At 42.5% G+C, this 23,710-nt stretch overlaps 1 protein-coding gene across 1 annotated transcript in view; it reads left to right on the forward strand.

Moving 5' to 3' along the window:
- Positions 1–23,710, forward strand: part of RYR3 (ryanodine receptor 3) — a 573,948-nt gene that overhangs the window by 267,511 nt on the left and 282,727 nt on the right. The window contains exons 8-11 of the mRNA XM_040227012.1: positions 1,011–1,104; positions 8,804–8,878; positions 11,704–11,860; positions 21,596–21,769. Coding sequence (XP_040082946.1) covers positions 1,011–1,104; positions 8,804–8,878; positions 11,704–11,860; positions 21,596–21,769 — 500 coding nt within the window. The remainder of the gene's footprint in view (positions 1–1,010; positions 1,105–8,803; positions 8,879–11,703; positions 11,861–21,595; positions 21,770–23,710) is intronic.

Here is a 23,710-nt window from a genome sequence, read left to right on the forward strand (position 1 = left end):
CCAACACTCAAAATAGTTTCACAGGCCCTAGAGTGATCTAATTATGTGATTTTCTCAAAATCATGATACAGACATTGAAAATATTAAGTCCATATGTCTCCTGAGAACAGACTAGTTGGGAGAAATTTTTGTTTCAAAGGGATGACAAATTCCACTTCTTAATGTAAAGTAAAGTTCATACTGGGACCCTTCTCCTGCTACCATGTTTTTTAAATGGAGACTTGCCGTTTATTTGAAGACTATTTGGCCATCATGTCCTTGAAGTTCATTGTTTCCTATCCATCTCTGAACTCCATGGCTATTGAGATTCCTTTCCTTATTGTGAAAGCTAAGGGCTAGGTGATAGCTGCCTCTCTGCTTGGCCACTCAGGGATTCTGTAATGTCATTCTGCCTTCTCTTGGTGTTAGAATAGCATTCAGGTTTGATCTGTGTTTATTTAACATGTTCGAAAACTAGCTACTCCTAAGAAAGCTCAGAATAAGTTTGCTTCTCCTTTCCCAGTATCATCTTACTTTCTCATGACTGCAATTTGATTTCAAACTTACCACAAAATACACACATTAACATTGTAAGAGCTTATCTAGGAACTTGGTGTTGGGTGTATTTATGTCCTCAACAGTTGGAAAATCCTTATCTTTCTAAGAGTAGCAAGTCAAATTTCCTTTTGGTTGTGTGTGTATGTGTATTTTTTTAATGTATTATTTTATGGAGGCATAGTTGATATACATTGTATTAGTTACAGGTGACCTTTTGGCTTTTAATGACATGAATTGACATTGTTTTCACCTTCCCTTTGGATACTGGGCTTGTTCATCTCTGAAACCCTATTTAACTTTCAGTGTTAGAATTGGTTTGACTTTCTTGTCGATTTTCTACCTGAGGCCTGAACTCATGGAATCTGTCATTTCCCAAATGCTTTTCTCTTTGTGTTTTCTAAAATAACTGACTCAAATATGTTCTCATTATTCAGCTTCCTGTCAGCTCATGGTAGGGTATAATTCTGTTACAGGATACCTACTTGGTGGACATGTAGTACGTCTTTTCCATGGTCATGATGAGTGTTTGACGATACCATCTACAGACCAGAATGATTCCCAGCACAGGTAAGCCAATAGCTTCCTCCTCCTCTTGTTGCCTGTCTCCGGTGACTCAGACTAAAAATTTTGCATTTGGATATGTCCACCAATGAATTCTGTAAGTGTTGGTTAACTGACAGACTTTTGTCCAGTAGTGAGCTGCAGCTGTGAAATAGGAAAGGCAGTATGTTCAAGTTTGCTCACAGGAATAGCTATACATGCATGCTGCTTCTTAGGCAAGCAATTCCATCATGCTTTTCAACCCCATTGTTTTCTTTGGTTACTCTGGAATCGAAGGAGTTTCTGGTAGCTTTAATTGCAGACTGAAGCCCCCATTTTGGTGATGGAAAGCAGGGTAATCATTCTAGTGAGTCTGTGCACTTAGTAAATTATTCACCAGGTTCTTCAAAGGCAGATCATCTCTATTACTCCCCCTTTTATGTGCTATGAAGGTGGAGTTCAGTGGTTTCATTCTGCTTGTCACCAAATAGGATAGGAGAAACCAAATGTCAGTATCTAGACAGAGCTGGATTTAGCAGAGGACAGCGCTGAAGGGAGTGTGTAGAGGGAGCTGCTGAGGATGGTGCTTTCTCTGGTCCTCTAGTTATCCTCTCAGTGGATGCTTTTCCATAATTCAAAGTCAGGAGTTGGAAGATGTTAATCTAGATCTTAACTTCATGCTGAAGCATCCTTTTGTATTCGGTTTATATACAGAGGAACAGACTATACCAACTTGGCCCCTGTAATTGTGAAACCCTGATGTATTTTAAAAACTCAAGTCTCAGATCCAAATTAAACTGAACGGAGACCCCAGTTCAATTCCTGGGTCGAGAAAATCCGCTAAAGAAGCGATAGGCCACCCACTCCAATATTCTTGGCCTTCCCTTGTGACTCAGCTGGTAAAGAATCCACCTGCAATGCAGGAGACCTGGGTTTGATCCCTGGGTTGGGAAGATCCCCTGGAGAGGGGAAAGGCTACCCACTCCAGTATTCTGGGCTGGAGAATTTCATGGACTGTGTAGTCCATGGGGTAACAAAGAGTCAGACACGACTGAGCAACTTTCACTTTTTCACTTGAGACAACAATGAGTCTGATCTCTCAGTTGTCTAATACGTCCTTTGTTTTTGCATGACACCTGTGGGAACCTCATTGATTGCGTTTCTTTACTTTGTTAGAAACACAGGTTCACATCTACACATGTTAGAAACTGTCTAACTCAGGCTCCTGCCAAAGGTCACATACTGGATGATTTTAGTTGGGACCCTGAAAATCAGAGATGCTAACTCTCTAGCCAGGGTTCCTTCCTTATTTCATGCCCTAAATGACACTCAGGAGCACTGTGCTTGAGTGTGTTATTGTACATCTTAGGAACTATCCGTTGGCAATGCTGTGCTGTGCTTAGTTGCTTAGTCATGTCTGACTTTTTGCCGACCCCGGGCTCCTCTGTCCATGCAGATTCTCCAGGAAAGAATACTGGAATAGGTTGCCAGGCCTTCCTCTAAGGGATGTTTCCAACCCAGGGATCGACCCCAGGTCTCCTGCATTGCAGGCAAATACTTTACCATCTGCGCCACCAGGGAAGCCCATCCATTGGCAGTGTCTATCGTTCTGAGCCTCTCCCTACTCACTCTGTCCTCTGTGAGTCCCTTCGTGGGAACCAGATGTGACCCAGAATGGTGTCTAGGACACATAAAGCACAGACCTCTGGCAAGTGCCTGATTAATTCTGGTCCCATGGCTCACAGTTATCTCTGAGTTACAAAAGAGGCTGAGTTGATATCTGTTGGAATTAAAGATTCCCTATGCTAAATGACGTTATATGATCCTATTCAGCTGCCATTTTCTTGTCCTTATTTTTAAACTGTAAGATTGTGCAGTAGCCCAAGTGCTGTCTCTGTAATATCTTATTCTGCTGCATTAAGGGGAAGGCTTGCAGAACTGAAATTTTGTGAGTAGGTTGTGCAGAGTTGTCTACATCTAAGATGGAACACATTGGAACTCATTAGTTCTTTCTTTCCATTCCTCTTTTTTTTAATTCCTATTCTTTTTTAAGGAAAGAAATTTGGAAAAAATTAAAATAACCTGTACATGGCCCTTTACCCCACTCCCCCACCTCCACATGTACGCATGCATGCGCGTACACACACACAAACATGTCATTATATTTAGAATGAAATTAGAAGCAGCCCAGGCAGAAACTGTGCTGCTTGGAGAAGCTTGTCATTTTCTGGGCATCCCTGTTGAGTAGTTCAACAAAATCCTGACCCAAAAGAAAGTTTGGACAAGAATTTGAAAGAAGATGCTGGGGAGATGAATTCCCAGAATGGCCCCCAGAGCCAGGCATGCATGCCATCATTGAGTTCAGAGTAAAGGTAGCTTTCCTTTGACTGAGGATTTCATGTGAGTTAATTTGTATTTTAGAATAAAAGAAATATATAAAAAATCTAGATAAAAAAAGAAATAGATTAAAAAAAATAAAAAATTTGTAAGGAAGCATGAAAGGGTTGAGACTGGGTTGTCAGCAGTGACTCCTTGTACTGGAACTGGGATCTTTGTAGTCACTGGTCTCCCATTCAACACAGGATGCTTTGGCATTATTTGATGTCTTTGTGAGGTGAACGATAAGCCACATCATTGTCATGAGTCGTCAGATAAACCCCCAGAATGGGCCAGGATGGCCAGGAGTACCACAGTGTGGAAGAGCACAAAGAAACAGGAAATTGAGAATATTCTAGGAGGTCCCCACAGCCAAGATATCATGCAAGTGATTCCACTGTAATGGGGCTGACTTTCCAGAGGAAATCGCTTGTATTCCTTGTAAAACCTGAGAGCAGCCAGGCCCGTGAGAGAGGTTGACTGTCCCAGGGTGCAAAGCCAAAAGGATAATCTAACATTCTGAGCTCTGATCCTTGGCTCTGCTCGGGCTTGTCAAGCACCCTGGGGTAAGTCACTTACTGAAGCCAAGGCTGAGCTGTCAGCCACGCTTTCAGAGCACCTCAGTTCGCCACCCACTCACCTCCTCTCCTGGGGTAATTGTTTTAGAGAGTGGGAACAGGTTGTTTCAACCCCTGTAACCTTGCAAGATTCACTGGAGCAAGCTGCCTCCTTTTCCTAGATGGGAAGAACTAACCTTCTAGAATTCATTAGATGTCACAGGGAGAGAGTCCTCAAGTCATGTGACCTAAGGTGACCTGCTCCACCCTCTCTACCTGAGAGACCCTTTTGCTCTCACTGAGGGTAGAGAAGCATCTGTGAAAATCTCAACTAATTTTCCTGTAGAGCTAGGTCAGTGCAGCCTGATTGCTACTCTGGGCCTGGAACAGAGATACCTGGGATGCTAGAGCTTCCTTTTAAATACTTATGACATATTTCCTGATAGTATGTACATTTGCAAAAAGTTTAGAATGTCTTCTATAATCCTAAGAACCAAAGTTAACTATAGTTGATGTAGTGTTTTATTATATTCTTGTGCCATGTAATATAGCTTTCCATGCATGTTTATAAGTGTCTATAAACAAATTTTGGATAAATCAACAGTACACAATATTTTGTACATCCATGAACATCTTTGTACATGTTCATTACTTTAAGTTCAGTTCAGTTCAGTTGCTCAGTCGTGTCCAACTCTTTGCGACCCCATGAATCGCAGCACGCCAGGCCTCCCTGTTCATCACCATCTCCCAGAGTTCACCCAGACTCATGTCCATCGAGTCCGTGATGCCATCCAGCCATCTCATCCTCGGTCGTCCCCTTCTCCTCCTGCCCCTAATCGCTCCCAGCATCAGAGTCTTTTCCAGTGAGTCAACTCTTCGCATGAGATGGCCAAAGTACTGGAGTTTCAGCTTTAGCATCATTCCTTCCAAAGAAATCCCAGGGCTGATCTCCTTCAGAATAGACTGGTTGGATCTCCTTGCAGTCCAAGGGACTCTCAAGAGTCTTCTCCAACACCACACTTCAAAAGCATCAATTCTTTGGCACTCAGCCTTCTTCACAGTCCAACTCTCACATCCATACATAACCACAGGAAAAACCATAGCCTTGACTAGACGGACCTTAGTTGGCAAAGTAATGTCTCTGCTTTTGAATATACTATCTAGGTTGGTCATAACTTTTCTTCCAAGGAGTAAGCGCCTTTTAATTTCATGGCTGCAGTCACCATCTGCAGTGATTTTGGAGCCCCGAAAAATAAAGTCTGACACTGTTTCCACTGTTTCCCCATCTATTTCCCATGAAGTGATGGGACCAGATGCCATGAAATTCATTTTCTGAATGTTGAGCTTTAAGCCAACTTTTTCACTCTCCTCTTTCACTTTCATCAAGAGGCTTTTTAGCTCCTCTTCACTTTCTGCCATAAGGGTGGTGTCACCTGCATATCTGAGGTTATTGATATTTCTCCTGGCAATCTTCATTCCAGCTTGTATTTCTTCCAGTCCAGCGTTTCTCATGATGTACTCTGCACTACTGTGGGCAGGAATCCCTCAGAAGAAATGGAGTAGCCATCATGGTCAACAAAAGAGTCCAAAATGCAGTACTTGGATGCAATCTCAAAAACGACAGAATGATCTCTGTTCGTCTCCAAGGCAAAGCATTCAATATCACAGTTATCCAAGTCTATGCCCCAACCAGTAATGTTGAAGAAGCTGAAGTTGAACGGTTTTATGAAGACCTACAAGACCTTTTAGAACTAACAGCCAAAAAAGATGTCCTTTTCATTATAGGAGACTGGAATGCAAAAGTAGGAAGTCAAGAAACACCTGGAGTAACAGGCAAATTTGGCCTTGGAATGCGGAATGAAGCAGGGCAAAGACTAATAGAGTTTTGCCAAGAAAGTGCACTGGTCATAGCAAACACACATGGACATCACCAGATGGTCAACACTGAAATCAGATTGATTATATTCTATGCAGCCAAAGATGGAGAAGCTCTATACAGTCAACAAAAACAAGACCAGGAGCTGACTGTGGCTCAGATGATGAACTCCTTATTACCAAATTCAGACTCAAATTGAAGAAAGTAGGGAAAACCGCTAGACCATTCAGGTATGACCTAAATCAAATCCCTTATGATTATACAGTGGAAGTGAGAAATAGATTTAAGGGCCTAGATCTGATAGATAGAGTGCCTGATGAACTATGGAATGAGGTTTGTGACATTATACAGGAGACAGGGATCAAGACCATCCCCATGGAAAAGAAATGCAAAAAAGCAAAATGGCTGTCTGGGGAGGCCTTACAAATAGCTGTGAAAAGAAGAGAGGCGAAAAGCAAAGGAGAAAGGGAAAGATATAAGCATCTGAATGCAGAGTTCCAAAGACTAGCAAGAAGAGATAAGAAAGCCTTCTTCAGTGATCAATGCAAAGAAATAGAGGAAAAGAACAGAATGGGAAAGACTGGAGATCTCTTCCAGAAAATGAGAGATACCAAGGGAACATTTCATGCAAAGATGGGCTCGATAAAGGACAGAAATGGTATGGACCTAACAGAAGCAGAAGATATTAAGAAGAGGTGGCAAGAATACACAGAAGAACTGTACAAAAAAGATCTTTACTACCCAGATAATCATGATGATGTGATCACTAACCTAGAGCCAGACATCTTGGAATGTGAAGTCAAGTGGGCCTTAGAAAGCATCACTACGAAAAAGCTAGTGGAAGTGATGGAATTCCAGTTGAGCTACTTCAAATCCTGAAAGATGATGCTGTGAAAGTGCTGCACTCAATATGCCAGCAAATTTGGAAAACTCAGCAGTGGCCACAGGACTGGAAAAGGTCGGTTTTCATTCCAATTCCAAAGCAAGGCAATGCAAAAGAATGCTCAAACTACCACACAATTGCACTCATCTCACATGCTAGTAAAGGAATGCTCAAAATTCTCCAAGCCAGGCTTCAGCAATATGGGAACCGTGAACTTCCTGATGTTCAATCTGGTTTTAGAAAAGGCAGAGGAACCAGAGATCAAATTGCCAACATCTGCTGGGTCATGGAAAAAGCAAGAGAGTTCCAGAAAAACATTTATTTCTTCTTTATTGACTATGCCAAAGTCTTTGACTGTGTGGATCACAATAAACTGTGGAAAATTCTGAAAGAAATGGGAATACCAGACCACCTGACCTGCCTCTTGAGAAACCTATATGCAGGTCAGGAAGCAACAGTTAGAACTGGACATGGAACAACAGATTGGTTCCAAATAGGAAAAGGAGTATGTCAAGGCTGTATATTGTCACCCTGCTTATTTAACTTCTATGCAGAGTACATTACTTTAAGGAAACCACATTAAATGCTGACAACCATTCCTTGATGTAAATACCCTATTAGGTTCATTTTACAGACAAGGAAGCTGATGCACAGAGATTTGAAAGAACTTGGCAAATTCATAAAGCTAATAGCTTCAAATTCAGGTCTACCTGACACCCAAAATTAATATTTGTAACCAGCTCATAATTATATTACTTCCTGGGAGAAAGAAATAATTACTGCGCTTTTCCTCTTCCCCTCTGTTAATTAACTGTTGTCTCAAGACATAGGTCAAGATTCTCCTGGGGTTTGAGTAATTCAGTAGTGATACGTTCAAATCTTCTACAGTAGAGGCATCTTTTTAAATCTGTGAAATTAAATGAAATTAAATGATTAGTCTTGATCTAAAGTCACAAGATTCTCAGAAAGTATCTGGATTCAGTATGCCCGGAAATCAGGGACTGCTATTCATGAGACATACCTTTAAACGAGGATAGTTCATTTAATTTCTCATAATCTGATATGGATAAGTTGGTCCCTGTTGTACAGATTTTTAAAAATAGACTTTGCTAATCATCAGATAGACAAACCCATTTTTACAAAAAGGCTGACCTGTGCTCTTCAAACCTGGCAAAGGCATGAAAAACAAGAAAATACTAAGAAACTCTAACAGACCAAAGGAAACAGGGAAAACATAACAACTAAGTGCAATGTGACATCCAGGATGGAACTCTGGAACAGGAAACAATTTAATAGAAAAACTGGTAAAATCGAAATAAAGTCTTGAGTTAAATTAGCAGTGATGAGCCAATGTTGGTTTCTTAGTTCTGACAACTCTACTTCCTCTTGTAAGATGATAGCTATAAAGGAACCTGAATGAGACTTTACAGAAGCTTTCTGGACTAATTTTGCAACATTTTTATAAATCTACAGTTATTCCAAAATAAAAATTTTAGTTAAAAACCCTTTAAAAGATGATTGTTAATGCAGGAAAGGGGACACCAGTATAGTAATCAAACCCTGAACACCACAGTAGCTGCGCATAAAGCTTTGTCCCCAGCTTCCTAGAACAATGGAAATGAGTTCACCCTGTACTGCATGTGTTTTACAAGTACAGATACATTTTCTAAAGATGTGAAACCGCATCAGGGAGCTGAATGTGAATGAAACGGAGCATTCAGTACTTGATCTGATGATATGTGACGACTGTTTTGACTCCTGGTGTAGAAATGGAGACAGTCCTTTCACTGTACACGACAGTCCATGAGTGTCCACGATGTGTATGTGGTCAGCATTTCCTTCCCCTTTACACCTTTTTTCCCTTTTAAGAGAGAATAGGAAATTGTGTCTTTCTTTGAGGTTTGTTTCTCATTTTGCTTACTATGAGTCCTGAGAAATACAGTGTGTTCTGAGCAGCCTCTGCAGGGAGCTGTCCCCTGCCCGGTGCTGATCAACATCACGTGCGGAGGCTCTAATCTCCACCTCTGTTCACAGGAGGATATACTATGAAGCCGGGGGAGCTGGCACGAGAGCCAGATCGCTATGGAGAGTGGAACCCCTTCGGATAAGGTAATGGAGCTTCAGGGTTGCATTCTTTTCAAGATTGGTACCCCTGCCCCCCGCCCCAGGACAACCTATTGTCTTAAATGTTACATTTGTTCTACATTAGCTGGCAAAGTCTCAGAAGTTACTTGGCAGAGGTAAATTCTGAAATGTCTGTGACTTTTGTTTTTGTTTTTAAAGCACAGTGCACACACATGTGCGCGTGTGCACGCACACACACACATGATTTCCAAGACTTCTGCTTTGACTCTGAAGTTAGCAGGCTCTATTGCTTGATCCAAGCCCCCAGCTCCAGCTACCCTTGCAGTGGCTATGTTATAAAAGGTAAGCTTAGACATGTCCACTGAAAGCCATGGAAGCTCTTCTCCCATTTATTTTCTTAAATAGATTCTCTGGAACCCAGGTGAGTCTTCCTCCTCCTGGTAGCCTTGTTGGCTCCAAAGCAAAGTTAGCTTTATTGACAGAGTGGTGGCTGTGATGGCATGAGGTAGGGAAGACTAAAACATCACTGGACATGTAGCTCTGAAGAAAACCATATTTACCAGAACTTGTCAGAAACAACTGAATGGAAAGAACAGGACACCAAGACTTTGGAGACAGGTACTTGAGTAAAACATGGCATCTCTACTGCAGAGGTGTTCAGTTAAGCTCTGGACCTTTCTTTTGCTGAGCGGGATCACAAGTTAGGCTAAAGCTAAACTGCTTGGGGTAAGAGCAGAGGGTCAGTGTGGCCATTGTTTGTTTTCTTTCTCTGCCTTTCCCTCTAGCTCTCTATTCCATCTCTCCCTGAACACATGTTCAAAATAAAATCTCTAGTGGGTGGGGGTGTATATGCCTCCAGGGGGTCCTCAAGATAATCCATTGGTGATCAGGAGAAAATATTAGAATTTCTCTTACACACAAATACAGGTACATTCAATTTTTTTTATTGAGGAACTCTAGCCTGGTAGGCTGCCATCTATGGGGTTGCACAGAGTCGGACACGACTGAAGTGACTTAGCAGCAGTAGCAGAAGAGGCTGACTGAAAAAGTATGGTGTCCTAAGGAGTACCCACTTGTTAGCTGGCTTGTGGCATTTATATTCTCTTTCAAGCCTGTTGAAGTTTTTATAGCAACATACTCTGTTTTTTTCAGGATATTAGGGCTTGGTTCTTGCTTAATGAACTTTTTTTAAAAATAAAAATAAGTATAGAGTTCCAGTTATGGTTCTTTATTCCCCCAGAGTCTTAAACATGAAGAATTTAAGGCTTCTATTAATGTAATTTGATTCTTTGGTACTCCAAAGAATTAGATCAAGGGGAGAATCATTTTAAAAACTGATACACGTATTTCTGAAACATTTTGTTCTAACCGAAAAGATAATTAGATACAGATTATTCTGTGAATAATTTCTGCCCTAGCACTTACCATGACTTTTATTGAATGCCAGCCTTTTGATGTAGGACCATATGGTTCTACACCCCATTCAGCATGGACTCTCACTTACCTCAATCATCTTATTCTGCTTTACTTTTTCCCATGGAATTTAACATCTTGTAACATTCCACAATATTTACTTATTTATGTTTGTTTGTTTATTATTTGTCTCTCCCTGGTGAGTGTAAACGGCATAAATATTCTTATTTCTCTTGAAGAGATGATTCTTTTTATTATTAAAGTAGGATTTACATACAGTATTATATTAGTTTTATGTGTAAAGTATAATGATTTGACATTTGTTTACACTGCAAAATGATTACTGAAGTAAGTTTAGTTATTATATGTCACCATTACAGAATTGCAATTTTTCTAGCAGTAAGAGCTCTTAAGACTCACTTTCTTAGCAGCTTTCAAATTGTGATGATAGTCAATAATATATATATTTATTACTATTACTATATATAGTATATATATTATTGACTATATGTATTATAAAATATGTATATTACTACCATGCTGTACCTTACATACATCCCCATGACTTATTTATTTTATAACTAGAAGTTTGTACCTCTTGATCCCCTTTAACCATTTCTCCCACCTCCCCAACCTCCCTTCTCTCTGACCACCACCAATCTATTCTCTGTTTCTGTGAATTTTGTGTTTTGTTTGCTCATTTGTTTTGTTTTTCAGATGCCACATATGAGTGAAATTATATGGCATTTGTCTTACTCTGTCTGATTTATTTCACTTAGATAGTACCCTCAAGATCCATCCATGTTATCACAAATGGCACGATTTCATTCTTTTTTATGACTGAATACTATTCCATTGTGTATGCATATATGCCACTTTTTTTTTTTTTTACTGATGAACACTTAGGTTACTCCCATATCTTGACTATTGTAAATAATGCTGCAATGAACGTAGGGATGCGTATGTCTTTTCAAATTAGTGGAGGTAGTAAAATACCTGAGTGGAGACCGTGCATTTGGAAATGCCTCACTTTCCCAGAAACAAGTTTCTCTTCAAAAGCAGGCTTCTCATTTTTGTGTGTGATTTTTGGCATCAAGACATTTCAGTGAAATGAAGGAAAAATTGGAAGCTTGGAACTTCCAATTACATTAAACCACGGACCAGCCCGGAGGGCCATGTTCCTTGTTGGTGATCTTAAAGGTTAGAAGAGAGCTCACAAGAGAATGCCATGCTGAGTTGTAGACATTTGATCTTAGCCAGAAGACTGAGAAGTGATGAGCTGTAGGCAGATAGACAATCCTGGAACAAGCCAGGAGTCAGGGGATGTACCGTTGAAGGGTACTGAGTCAGAGCATATGTAAAAATGCACAGGGTAAATATTGAAAAAGACCTATTTTTTGTGTAAATTCAATTTCTTCTCTCTTTCATCTGTCCAGCTGGAGTGGCAGTAACATCAGATGGGGACAGGCTTTCCGCCTCCGGCACCTCACCACAGGCCACTACCTGGCCTTGACAGAAGACCAGGGCCTTATCCTGCAAGACCGGGGAAAGTCGGACACCAAGTCCACAGCCTTCTCTTTTCGGGCATCCAAGGTGAGGTGGATTTTGACTTTATTCTCAAAGTGAAAGCTCTGAAACCTCCAGGTAGAACTACGACTGCAAAGGAAATAGGCTGGAACAAAACGGAACTGGAAATTAGACCAATGATAAATACTTGGTTCTTTTATCTTTTAAATTGAATTTGTAGAGGAATGTGTACCCTGCATGAAGACTGAAGTCTTAAGAGAGAAAGGCTTGAATGGAAAGTGGAAAGCCCTAAAAAACAAAAGGATCACGAGAATGGACGGTGTTGCTCTGAGGCTACTGGAAAATGTTATTGTTGCTTAATATGTTCTGAATTGTTTTTAATACTTCTAAGTCTTATTAGGGCTTCCCTGGTGGCTCAGAGGTTAAAGCGTCTGCCTGCAATGCGGGAGACCTGGGTTCAGTCCCTGGGTCAGGAAGATCCCCTGGAGAAGGAAATGGCAATTCACTCCAGTACTCTTGCCTGGAAAATCCCATGGACAGAAGAGCCTGGTAGGCTACAGTCCATGGGGTTGCAAAGAGTCAGACCTGACTGAGCAACTTCACTTTCACTTAAGTCTTATTGCTTCACTCCCATACAGCAAAGATAACATGGAGGCATGAGTTCCAGTGTTATATTTATTTAAATCAAAGAAGTAATTTCTCTCAGAGAGATGCAGAGGAGGCTTAATTCTGGACATGGCATCATCTTGCAATTATTCATATTATACAGAATTACTAGTTCCTTTTCCTCGTCATGTGTTTTCTGCAGATCTCTTTGTTCCACTGTGCCTCGCCTGCCTCTGCAAAGAGCACATTCTGTGGTAGCTAGGTTAACCCCAAACATGTAGATTTGCCATTTGATGCGTAGAGAGAGAAATGTTTGTTTTAAACTTCTGTCTTTAATGGTCAGCCAAGTTTTGACTCTGTGTCACTCAGAGTCTGATCTAGCTGGATGGTCAGACTCACACGCTGAGCCAGCTCTTGATGGACAGTTTGGTGCTCTGTCACTTTAGGATTGTTCTGGAAAGAGCACCCAAGCATGAGACAGGCTCTGCACAGTGTATCCATAGTTATAGCAGCCCACACTTTCTAAGAGGCTCAACATCTCCGTCGGGAGCTTCATCTCTAGCTTCTCTCTTCTTTGCTCCTTTCCAGACACAGATCTTGATTTGTGTTCTCAACACGATTTCCATAAAGGGTTATTGATGATTCTGTTCGTGTAGGACTTGGTGTCAGGCTGACAGCTGAATTTCCATGGGGACATCTCTGTTTCATAATGAATCAAAAGAGGCCAGTTTTTCAGTACCACCTTCCTTGAAGCAGGGGGTCAGACTCCTTTTCCCCTCTCTTACGGCCCTAAAGTATTTGAGGCAGAGAATCTCTTTGGCTTAGAGGTTTTTCTCCCCTAGTTACCCTCTTTCAGAGTTAGGCTTTCCTGCACCCATCGTTCAAAGATTAAGAAATGAGAGCTTCCTGGGACTTCCCTGGTAGTACAGTGGTTAAGACTCCGAGCTTCCAGCCCAAAGGCAAGGGTTTGATGCCTAATTAGGGAAAAAGATCCCACATGCTGAGTAGTGTGGCCAAAAAAAAAAAAAAAGAAAGAAACGAGAGCTTTCTGCCCTAAATTTCTTTCAAGCATCTCTTCTCTCTGCGTCTCTTCTAATGACGCGTTAGCTCCTTGACTCCATTCGCGTCCTCAGAACACAGCTCCGTTTATGTTACTGTCATTTTTATTTTTTTAAGATTCCCCACACAAGAAGGATTTTAAATTCAAGTTTATGACCATAGAGTAAACCATTTTTACCTCCAGGAAATGAGTTACCCAGAGTCGCTCAGTCGTGTCTGACTCTTCGTGACCCATGGACTGTAGCCCACCAGGCCCCTCTGTCCATGGGATTCTCCAGGCAAGAATACTGGAGTGGGTTGCCATTTCCATGAGTTAGGGCACTGCAATTGGCTAAAAGGAGCAGCGAAACAAAACAACAGGAAAGTTCTAAGAGCAGAGAGGAGTCTTCCCATTCTTCCCTGAGAGACAACTCGGATGTGGGATGGGGAGGGAGGGCAGGCAGGGGAAGCCAGGGAGAGGCAGAAGAAAAGAAGTGACTCGTCGTGGCCGATGACCAAGGAAATGCCTCAGAATGCCAGCTTGGCTTGTCCCCTCTTTGAGCATTCCATCCCGGTCTTCTCAGCCCCGGATAAACCCCGACTTGGAGACCTTTACCATTGCAGAAAGAGGCTTCTCTTGTGACAGCAGAAAAGTCCAGTGGCCTTCCAGGCAGCTGGCAGGATCCTGTTCCAAGGGGACTCTTCCCTTCCATTCCTTTCTTGGCTCAGCCTCACGGAGCATGGCTCGGCGCTGTGCTGCAGCCTCTGTGGGAAGCCAGAAAGGCTCAGAGCACCCCAGAGAGTCTCCATAACACTCCTTTCACTTGGCACCACTTCCGGCCTGTGAGCACATTTTACCCTCCAAAGGCTCGTTGCTTATCTCCCCCCCGTCCCGTTCCCACGCACAGGGAGGCCAGCAGCGGATGGCTGAAAGCCGTCATGGTACCAGGGGGCTGCCCACATGGCAGGGCTGGACAGAAAGCCGCCCGTGAGCCACACTGTCCTGCGCACTTGGCGGTGCACTTGTATCTCTTAGGCGTCGCGACGTCAGAGGTTTAAATAACTCTCAGTGCAGTGGTATTCAGCCCAGTTACCTTTCATGTGAAAGAAACTGCAATTAAAATGTCCTAGTCTCCATGTCTGATCAAGACAAGGCTGCTTCCCCAGGAGATCCGGGATTCCTTGGGCTACTGTGAGGGCAGGGCATTGGGCATCTTCGCCACAAAGCTGCACAGGAAGGAAGAACATGTGGGAGCCCATAGTTCTGTCCTCAGCAATCTGAAGAGCTCCTGGGCAAGAACTCTAGAGGTGCCTTCATTTCTCTGGGCCTCCAGACTCCTCCTCAGAAAATGTCTTTTTAAGTTTTATTTTATTTTTGGTTGCACTGGGTCATAACAGCTATGTGCTGGCTTTCTCTAGTTGCCATGAGCAGAGGGCTACTCTCTAGTTGCATTGCGGGAGCTTCTCTTGTTGAGGAGCATGGGCTTGAGGGCTTCACTAGCTGCAGTGCACTACGTAGTTGGCCCACATGTGAAATCTTCCCAGACCAGGAATCGAACCCGTGTCCCCTATGTTGGCAGGTGGATTCTTATCTACCCGACCACCAGGGAAGTCCCAGTAAATGTCTTTTTATCATGCTTGGCACAGGCCCTCTGCCTTAAATACACTCTCAACTTGCTTCCCCTCACTTGGGAACAGTGATGTTCCCCAACAGAGGGATTAGTTGGCTCCGGTTTTCAACAGCAGGAAGGTGCTGCGTTGTCTTCCTAGCTCTTGGCTGTACCAGGTGTTAGGTGATGGAGCAGACAGCAGAAAGTTGTCTGAGATAGTGGACCAGGTTCTGAAAGGTGGCACAGGGGTTGGGGAGACTCACTGGGAAGGCTGAGAGGAAGAGAGAGTATGTTCTTTGTGCCTCTGTGAACGAGATTGAGTGGGGGATTATCTGATTATCTGATCTTCTCTGTATGCTGGAGAATCTGAAAAACAAGAGAAGAGACTCCTGGAAGGAGTGCCATTTAGGTGCCTACATTTCCAGGAGGACACTGGGGGCGCTGGGCTGTGAGTCACTGGCAGTGATGGGCTTCCAACCCCATGTTTCCTGTCAAGTTGCGTTAGCCCATGACAGCTATGACTACATGATTGGGGGCCTGGAGACAGCTGCAGGCGTGTGTTCACATCCTCAGCAAGATGCCCTTACGAGGAGGATGGCAGGTATCCATGTGACTCTTGTACCCACAGGACAGGACAGGGACATGACTGAGCCTTACTGGGAGGGGTCAAGGTTAAGCATCGGCTGCAGTGTTCAATGGAATCAAACTGTGGTCTCTGAGCCAACTGTGTGACTGAGCAGAACAGGATCTTGGTCAGAGCTCGCATTCCTCTCCTTCACCAGGAGATCCAAAACAAAGTGGAGGTCTGGGAGGTGTTGGAGGCTCTGAATTACAGCCTTGCACCTGTCCCCTCAATCTGGAAGGAGTAGGGTGTCAGATAGAGCATGGCTTCTAAGTCATCTGGATCTGGCCTTGACTCCCGTCTACCCTCTGTGGAACCTTGAACACAATTCTTATTCTAGTTGCACCTCATTTGAAGTCTGTCGTGCAAGATGCTCTAAGAGCCAACCCCTGGGGACTTCCCTGGCAGTCCCGTGGTTAAGACTTCACTTTCCAGTGCAGAGGGTACAGGGTCGATCTCTAGTCAGGGAGCTAAGATCTCACATGCCTCCAAGCCCAAAACCCAAAAACATTAAACAGAAACAATATTGTAACAAATTCAATGAAGACTTTAAGAGCCAACCCCTGCCTACCCTTCCATAATATCTCTGGCTACCAGCTCATGTTTGCCTTGAGCTCTAACATACGAAGTACATACTGTGTTTGAACATGGTATCTTTTCTCACAGCTAAACCTGTAGCCAGAATACCTTTTAACCCTCCATGTACCATAATCAGCAAACTCCTCATTCTTCAGACAAGCGTCAAGTGCTCCTCACGGGAAGAAGGCCTTTCCCCACTCTTCCAGTAGGGCCCTTTTCGTGACTCCGTTATAGCCATCACTCACTTGACCGGGAGCCCCTAAATGACAAGGAGCACACATCCTTCCACCCGCCTTTTCTGCACCTCTGCACCCCACACAGTGTGGAGCCTGTAGTAAGTTTGAATATCACTCGCCGAAAGGTTACATAAGTGTGGTCGTACAGCGAAATCCTTTCCACTTTAACCTCCATCCTCTTCAAAGAATTTTATAGTCATTGTGTAATCATTTTCAATCACAACACAACCCCACAAACATTCAAGGAGAGAGATTCATTAATTTGAACATCGAAGTCAAATTTCTGTGAACTTGATTTCGCATCATTTTCCCATGGTCTTGACATTGCAAGGCCATTCCCCAAGGATTGTTTGGTAATGTGATTTAATATTTACTCTGGCGCAGCAATGCTGTCTGTTTAGATGTTATGTCTCCGTGTCAGTTTATAACACTCACTTCCTTTCAGGGAAGGATGAATTAATAATGTTAAAGCAAGCCTTATTATATGAAGCCATTCACTTTTTAGCTATTTTTTTAATGACTCTACCATAAGTCTGGAAAGATTGAGATAGAATCTCAAATTTTGCCTCCTTTATTACAAAAAGCCAGAGAGCTATCACTGTTCTCAATTAGAGGAAATTTTTTCTCAGTGGGTAAAAGCAATTTAATTCAGTCAACATGTGTCAAATGTTGCCTGCTGTATCCTGATATCTGTGTTCTTGGCCAAAATTGATGTTCCCTTTAAAAACTGCCCACCGCTGTCTCTGCTGTGTGCAGAAAGCATGCTTGTAGACCGGATCTTCTTCTACTCTTTAACCTCAGCGGTCCCGCTGGAAACAAGAGGGCAGCCGGGTTCACAGCATATCTGTCTGTGAAATCATGGGCGCTGACGTAGTGCTGTTTGCGCCTGTCCCCTTGCTTGCTCTGCAAGTTCTCAGTTGGGGAAAGAGAGGGTATGGAGGACGGGGAAAGAGCAAAACATGGACCTTGAGATTCAGTCGTCCCCAGACCCCACCACCTCCTGCAGTTTCTGTTTTTGTTTTTTAAGTCTTATTTTTGGCTGTACTGGGTCTTCGTTGCCGCGCATGGGCTTCCTGTTGTGGTGGCTTCTCTTCTTGCAGAGGACAGGCTCTAGGCATGTGGGCTTCAGTCGCTGCAGCTCCCGGGCTCTAGAGCACAGACTCAGCAGTATGGCACACGGGCTTAGCTGGTCCATGGCATGTGGGATCTTCCCAGACCAGGGATCAAACTCATGTACCCTGCATTGGCAGGTGGATTCTTAACCACTGGACTGCCAGGGAAGTCCCTGCAGTTTCATTTTAAATAAAATCTACGAAGCATTTCAAAAATTTAAACTGACAATTTCCCAAGTCTTAATTGTTTCAAGTGGACCAGACAGAGAGGTAGTCAAGAAGAGCCTTGAGCTTTGGAGTAGAAGAAACCTGGGTTTGAATCCTGGCTCTGCCTTTGCTGTTTAGCCTTCCTGTCCCTGATTGTAAAAGCAAAATAAACAAACAAAAAACAGGAGTGAAGAAGTGTGTCTTGAAGGACTCTTGTGAGACCAGGAAGACGACCTACGAGACTGTTTCCTTATCCATGAAATGGCAGGACTGCAGCTCACCTGAAGGTGATTGTGTAGAGAGGGACTGACGAGAAAGATGGAGGAAAGAGCTCAGCACAGTGACCTGCTCAGGACATGCACCTTCCCTGATGAGACAGACAAGCCTGCTCCCCATGTTTCAAGCATGCTGGAAACAGCGGAGGGCTGTCCTTGGCCTCCCACCAGCAGAGGCTCTGCAGCCCGCCTTGGGGCCAGTCAGGCTCCTAGCAGCGTCCTGCAGTGTGCAGTTTTTTTAAGGCCATTCTAAGACCTCCCACTCGAAATCAGAAGTTCAAAGGGGGACTGTATTGGTGGGAAAGTGAACCTAAAGGTAATTGCTAAAAGTTAGTCCTGGGAGTTTTAGGAAGCAGTGATCTAACCAGCACTGCATTGGTGGCTGACCCCAGCATCCATGAATGAGGCCCATCTTCCCATGTTTCCTTTTCCTCTGAATCTTTTTTGGTTATTTGCTGTCTGTGGAAAGCTACTTTCTTGTCCTCTGTGGACATAGGTGGCTTAAATATGTCAAGTTCAACAAATTCCTATCTAAGTAATAAGCATGAATTAGGACCTACTCTGTTCCAAATATCATGCTCAATTTCTATTACCGTAGCAAAAACTGGTCTGTCTCTGTGTCTTCATTTCTTTTCAACCTATCATTCACCTTGTGGCTGGAACAATTGTTCTAAGATACAACCCTTGTGTTTTCCCCACTTAAAATTCTCAGTGGATTCCCATTACTTGCAATAGCTTTTCCCAAGAGGTGTTCCAAACAATGAATTATGAAAAAGATTTAAAATGCTTATGTTAAACAGTTGAATAGGTTGTTTTGGTTCCTTTTGTTGTTCTTTGTTTTTTACTGTAAGACTCATAACAATCTAGTTTATACTATCCTAAGATTCCCTTTCCCTCCTGAAAGAAAATACAGTACTGTCGGAAGTCCTCTTTTCCCGCAGAAAGTCTGCGAACAGCGTGAGTTTGAGAAGCATGCACCTCTAGGATAAAGTCAGTCCTTGTTGTTCAGGTCTTTTCTGGACTTCATCACTCTTCCTGCCACACTACTCCTATCTTACTACAATGTATTCCTCATGTCTCCTCTTTCCCCTAGCCATGCTCATATCAAGCAGCAATTGCTATAAAAGCATCCTGAAGTCCCCAGGCATGGTGGATTTTTCTCTCTTCCAAATTCCAGTTGCACCTTCAGTATGAACTCTAACACTTTGTTGTCATTAGTGGTTTGTGTGTGTGATTCCTAAAGCTTAGATGTTAGAACCCAGAGTTATTTTTCATAAAATAATAACATATATTTTCAACTTCTTTGTAACAGTATTCTAATACCTAAAATATTAATATAATCAATGCTTAACTGTGCCGATGGTTACCATTCAACAAATTATGTTCAAATGACCAACAGGCTTTGATTTTACACTTGGTTTTGCATTCCCTTTCATTACTTACAAGCTATAGGGCTTTGAACAAATTGCTCCAACTCTGCAAGCCTCAGTTTTATCATCTATAAAGTAGGAGAAATAAAAACAGCAGGTCCAGTGAAAGGTTTAGAGAAAATATTTTTAAAATGTCATGAATAATACATATCCCTGTGTAGGCCCTTGGTAAATTCATGATGGTATTGTCATTATATAGTACTTGGCAAAAATACTTTGCTCAAAGTAAGCATTAAATAAATACTCATTCCAGTTACCTTTCTTGTCCCAGAAATTTTAAATCAATCTGGAGAGCAGCAACTTAACTAAATACATGTTTTTGTGACAATTATTATGTGGTCACAGCCATTTCTTTATAAACTCTCAGTGGAGACAAGGGATAATGATGATTATTCTTCTTCAAAACATCGTTAGGGCCAAGCAACCTGTTCCTTCTTAGAATCCACTCGTCATCTAAGATATGAAAGGTTGATGCAGATACACAGATAAATTGATGCCCACTGACCAATAAAACAAAAACAAGTTATTTGCAGCCTACCAGAGCTTAGTATGAAATGTAAAGACCGACAAACCTCAGTCTTGCCCTTGGAGGATTTCCAACCGGGCAGGGGACAGGAAGTCTGCCAGCAAAATATTCCTATCACAGAAGATGGTAAAGAGCCTTGAGAGAGAGTAAGGGAGGTGCCATGAAATCAGAGGACATGCACAGTTGGATCTGGGAAAGGCTGATGGATAAGATGTAAAAATGCAGAGATAAAGTAGAGGCCTTCCAAGCAAGGAGTGTAATGTCAGTAGAGGCCCTGAGGGAGGGAATACTTGGTATGGCACACAAACGTAGTCCGGCTTGGTTAAAGCATGTGGCATATAAGAACTGTAGAGGTGAGAGTTGTATTCTGTAGGAATTGGGGAGTTGCTGAAGGGAGTGATCAAGACTCCTATCTTGTGGGAAGGTTCCCATAGGAAGATTCCGTAGAGGAAGTTTCCAGCCATAGAGTAAATACATTTGGTGAAGACAGAGGGTAGAGCATTAGTTTATGACTTGAGTCAGAAGCTCACCCACCTGTGATCAGCCAAGTCCAGCTTCTCTGTCTCAGAATTCTCTCATTTCTTTAACATGTGTCATTGTTGTGTAGTTTTGGGGTAGAGTTGGCTTCAGTGTTGGGTTGTTTGTATGTTTTGGTTTTCATTTTTGTTGCTCCTGTTTTTCTTTAAATTGGAAACAGTCCCAACAATGCTGGCCAAAGAACCTTAGGAGTTGATGGTGTTTTGCAAAAGCAAAGACACAGAGAGACATGAAATCCACTGACTGCAACATACAACTGAGGAGGCCATAAAGAACTAATATCGGGCTTCCCTGGTGGGTCAGTGGCTAAGACTCCATGCTCCCAATGCAGGAAGCCCCGAGTTCAATCCCTAGTCAGGGAACTAGATCCCATATGCCCCAACGAAGATCAAAGATCCCACATGTAGAGCTAAGACCGAGCACAGCCAAATAAATAAGTATTTTTTTTAAAAATTAAAAATATAAAAGAAACTAATCCAACAATTACTGCATTAGACTTAAGGCACAGTAGCCCCCTACCTGCTGCAAGAGTCTGTTTCCTCTGCTGATTTCTACAAAAGATATTTATATGATTTTAACAGATATATTTAAAGCCCCAAATGAAGGCTTTTATATAAGATAACTATTAAAATTATAGAAGGTACAGCTTGCTAAAATAAGTTATTTGGCTATTAAGGGTGAGTTATTAAGGTATCTAAGTCAGGATGAGGAACACTAAAAAAAATAATAATAATAATGGGAATTATATAAAACCAGAATCAAAGAGAGACCCTATAGGCTGCCTCCATTTCCCATGGATATAAATAATCACTAAAGTAGCCAAAACATGAAATCCATTGATTTTACAATTAGCAGCAGATAAGGGAAGCAAGCCTTTCTAAAATCCTGGCTTGGACAGGCATATCATGATTATCCTGGTAATTGGCTCCTTGGCTTACAAATTCTGCATCAGTGACCTGTTTTATACATTGCATTTCTATTTAATCAGACATGCCTACATTTGTTTCATTTTCTGTGAAATAGGAAATCAAGGAGAAATTGGATTCCAGTCACAAGCGAGATATAGAAGGCATGGGAGTCCCAGAAATCAAGTATGGAGACTCTGTCTGCTTTGTCCAGCATATAGCCAGTGGTCTGTGGGTGACCTACAAAGCACAAGATGCCAAGACATCCCGCCTGGGACCTCTGAAAAGAAAGGTGAGGGGTCAGAAAGGCTGGAAGCAACGAGGCATGAGAAGTGATTGTGGAAATAAGGTGGGCATGATGGATTTTTACTTCTTAGCTTCCCAGATGGCTCAGTAGCAAAGAATCAGCCTGCCAGTGCAGGTGTGGGTTCGATCCCTAGGTCAGAAGATCCCCTGGAGAAGGAAATGACAACCCACTCCAGTATTTTTGCCTCTAGAATTCCATGAACAGAAGAAACTGGCAGGCTACAAGTCCAGGGGTCGCAAAAGAGTTGGACACAACCACTAAACAAAAATTCTTAACCATTCTGAAGGATTATCTCTGTGACAGAGTGTGTAGCCTAGTGTGGTTACTTTGACTTCATATTCAGTGTGAAAAAAAAAAATAGATGACAGATCTGTGAAGAGGGGTTAGAATACGTTCCTTGTGCTCTAAAACCTGTACTAAATGACTTGGTGGTATGTTGTTTGGGGATTATCCACATCATTGCTCCTTTCATTTAATTGGATAATTGAGTTGCTATGCAGTTTTCATAATATACAGACTAAATAAAAGCCCTACAGAGAGATGCAGATTGCATGATAACAAGCACACAGGAACCAACATGCAGAAAGATGAGATACTGTTGAATGATACCGTATCCACAGGGAATGGATCCAGGTCTCAGTGATCTGTTACAGCCTGCGACAGTGGGAAATCCCGCTTGAATACACAGAACATCTTTTTTTCCAGAAAGTCAACTGCCATAGTAGGGTTTCTTTTGATAGGAACCAGGAAACATATGCTCAAGTCATGCTTTAAAAAAAAAAAAAAAAAAGAAAGAAAGCCCTTACAAAGCACCGGTTTGGATAGTCAAGGAGTCCCATGATAAGGTTCTAGGAAACACTGTACAATGTAGTTTGTGTAGGTCAGCCTAATATGGAGGTGATGAAAAATTTCCCAGAATGCTGGTTATTGTAAGAAAGGAGGTTGGGAGGAACCCATAAGGTAATAGCTTATTTTTGTGCAAAGTAAAATTTATGAGGAAAAGGGAAAATTATGAAAAGGAGATAGAAAATAGAACATGAGGCCACAGAGACTCGCTTGTAGAAAACAGAATACGAGGCCACAAAGACTGCTTGTACGAGCCCAGCCCTTCCTCTGCCAACAATTGTAAAGGCTAGACTAAACATGGAAACAAATAAACCATTGGAAGATTTCAACAGCAAGGCACCCAGGACATGAGTGCTGAAGATCCCACTAGAATGGAAGTGTGCTAAAGTGAGTTCCTCCTGTATCACCGCTTTGCCCTCAGTGTCTTGCTGAGATACTGCACAAGAAATGGGATCTCCTGTTAGTTCTGTGGGTTGGAGAGCCATAATTGTCGTAAGGTCACCCGAGGTTTCTGAGACTTAAGGGACCATATTCCAGAGTGGAGGAAGCCACAGAAGCATGAACTTGAAATTCCAAATGCAGTTTCTCCTAGTATCTTAAGCGGACCATGAATAGGGTATAAAGCTAAGATGGCAAACAGAAAATGATATTTCGCTATGGTGGAGAAGAGCAAAGCAGAGATGTGAACAGCGTGACAGTGGCAAGGAGACAGAGGGTGGGGTACAAAGTCCCTCGGGCTGGAATGGCCTTGAAAATACAGTAGACTCTGAATTGAATTCCAAATAAGGGCTCTACCCCAGGAGTAAGGGCAAATGGAAAATAGATGCCAAAATCTGATCATCTCCCCTAACAGCCTATCAGGAGAAAATGCAGTCCTCTGAAGAGTATGATAATATCATCTAGAGTTTCCACAATTTTTCACACCTACGAAGATAAAGATGATATTGAAAAAGAGTAGAATTTGTGGATCTGGGCTCTAACTCTGGGTAGGTGGGGACACACTTGAAGGACCCTGTCAACTAGGGGAGACCCCAGTTTATGATGTCGGTTTGTTATGCCTCTCCCTGCCTTTTTCTTCTG

The sequence above is a fragment of the Oryx dammah genome, unplaced genomic scaffold (assembly GCF_014754425.2).
Source record: "Oryx dammah isolate SB20612 unplaced genomic scaffold, SCBI_Odam_1.1 HiC_scaffold_26, whole genome shotgun sequence".
In the NCBI taxonomy this organism is placed as follows: Eukaryota; Metazoa; Chordata; class Mammalia; order Artiodactyla; family Bovidae; genus Oryx; species Oryx dammah.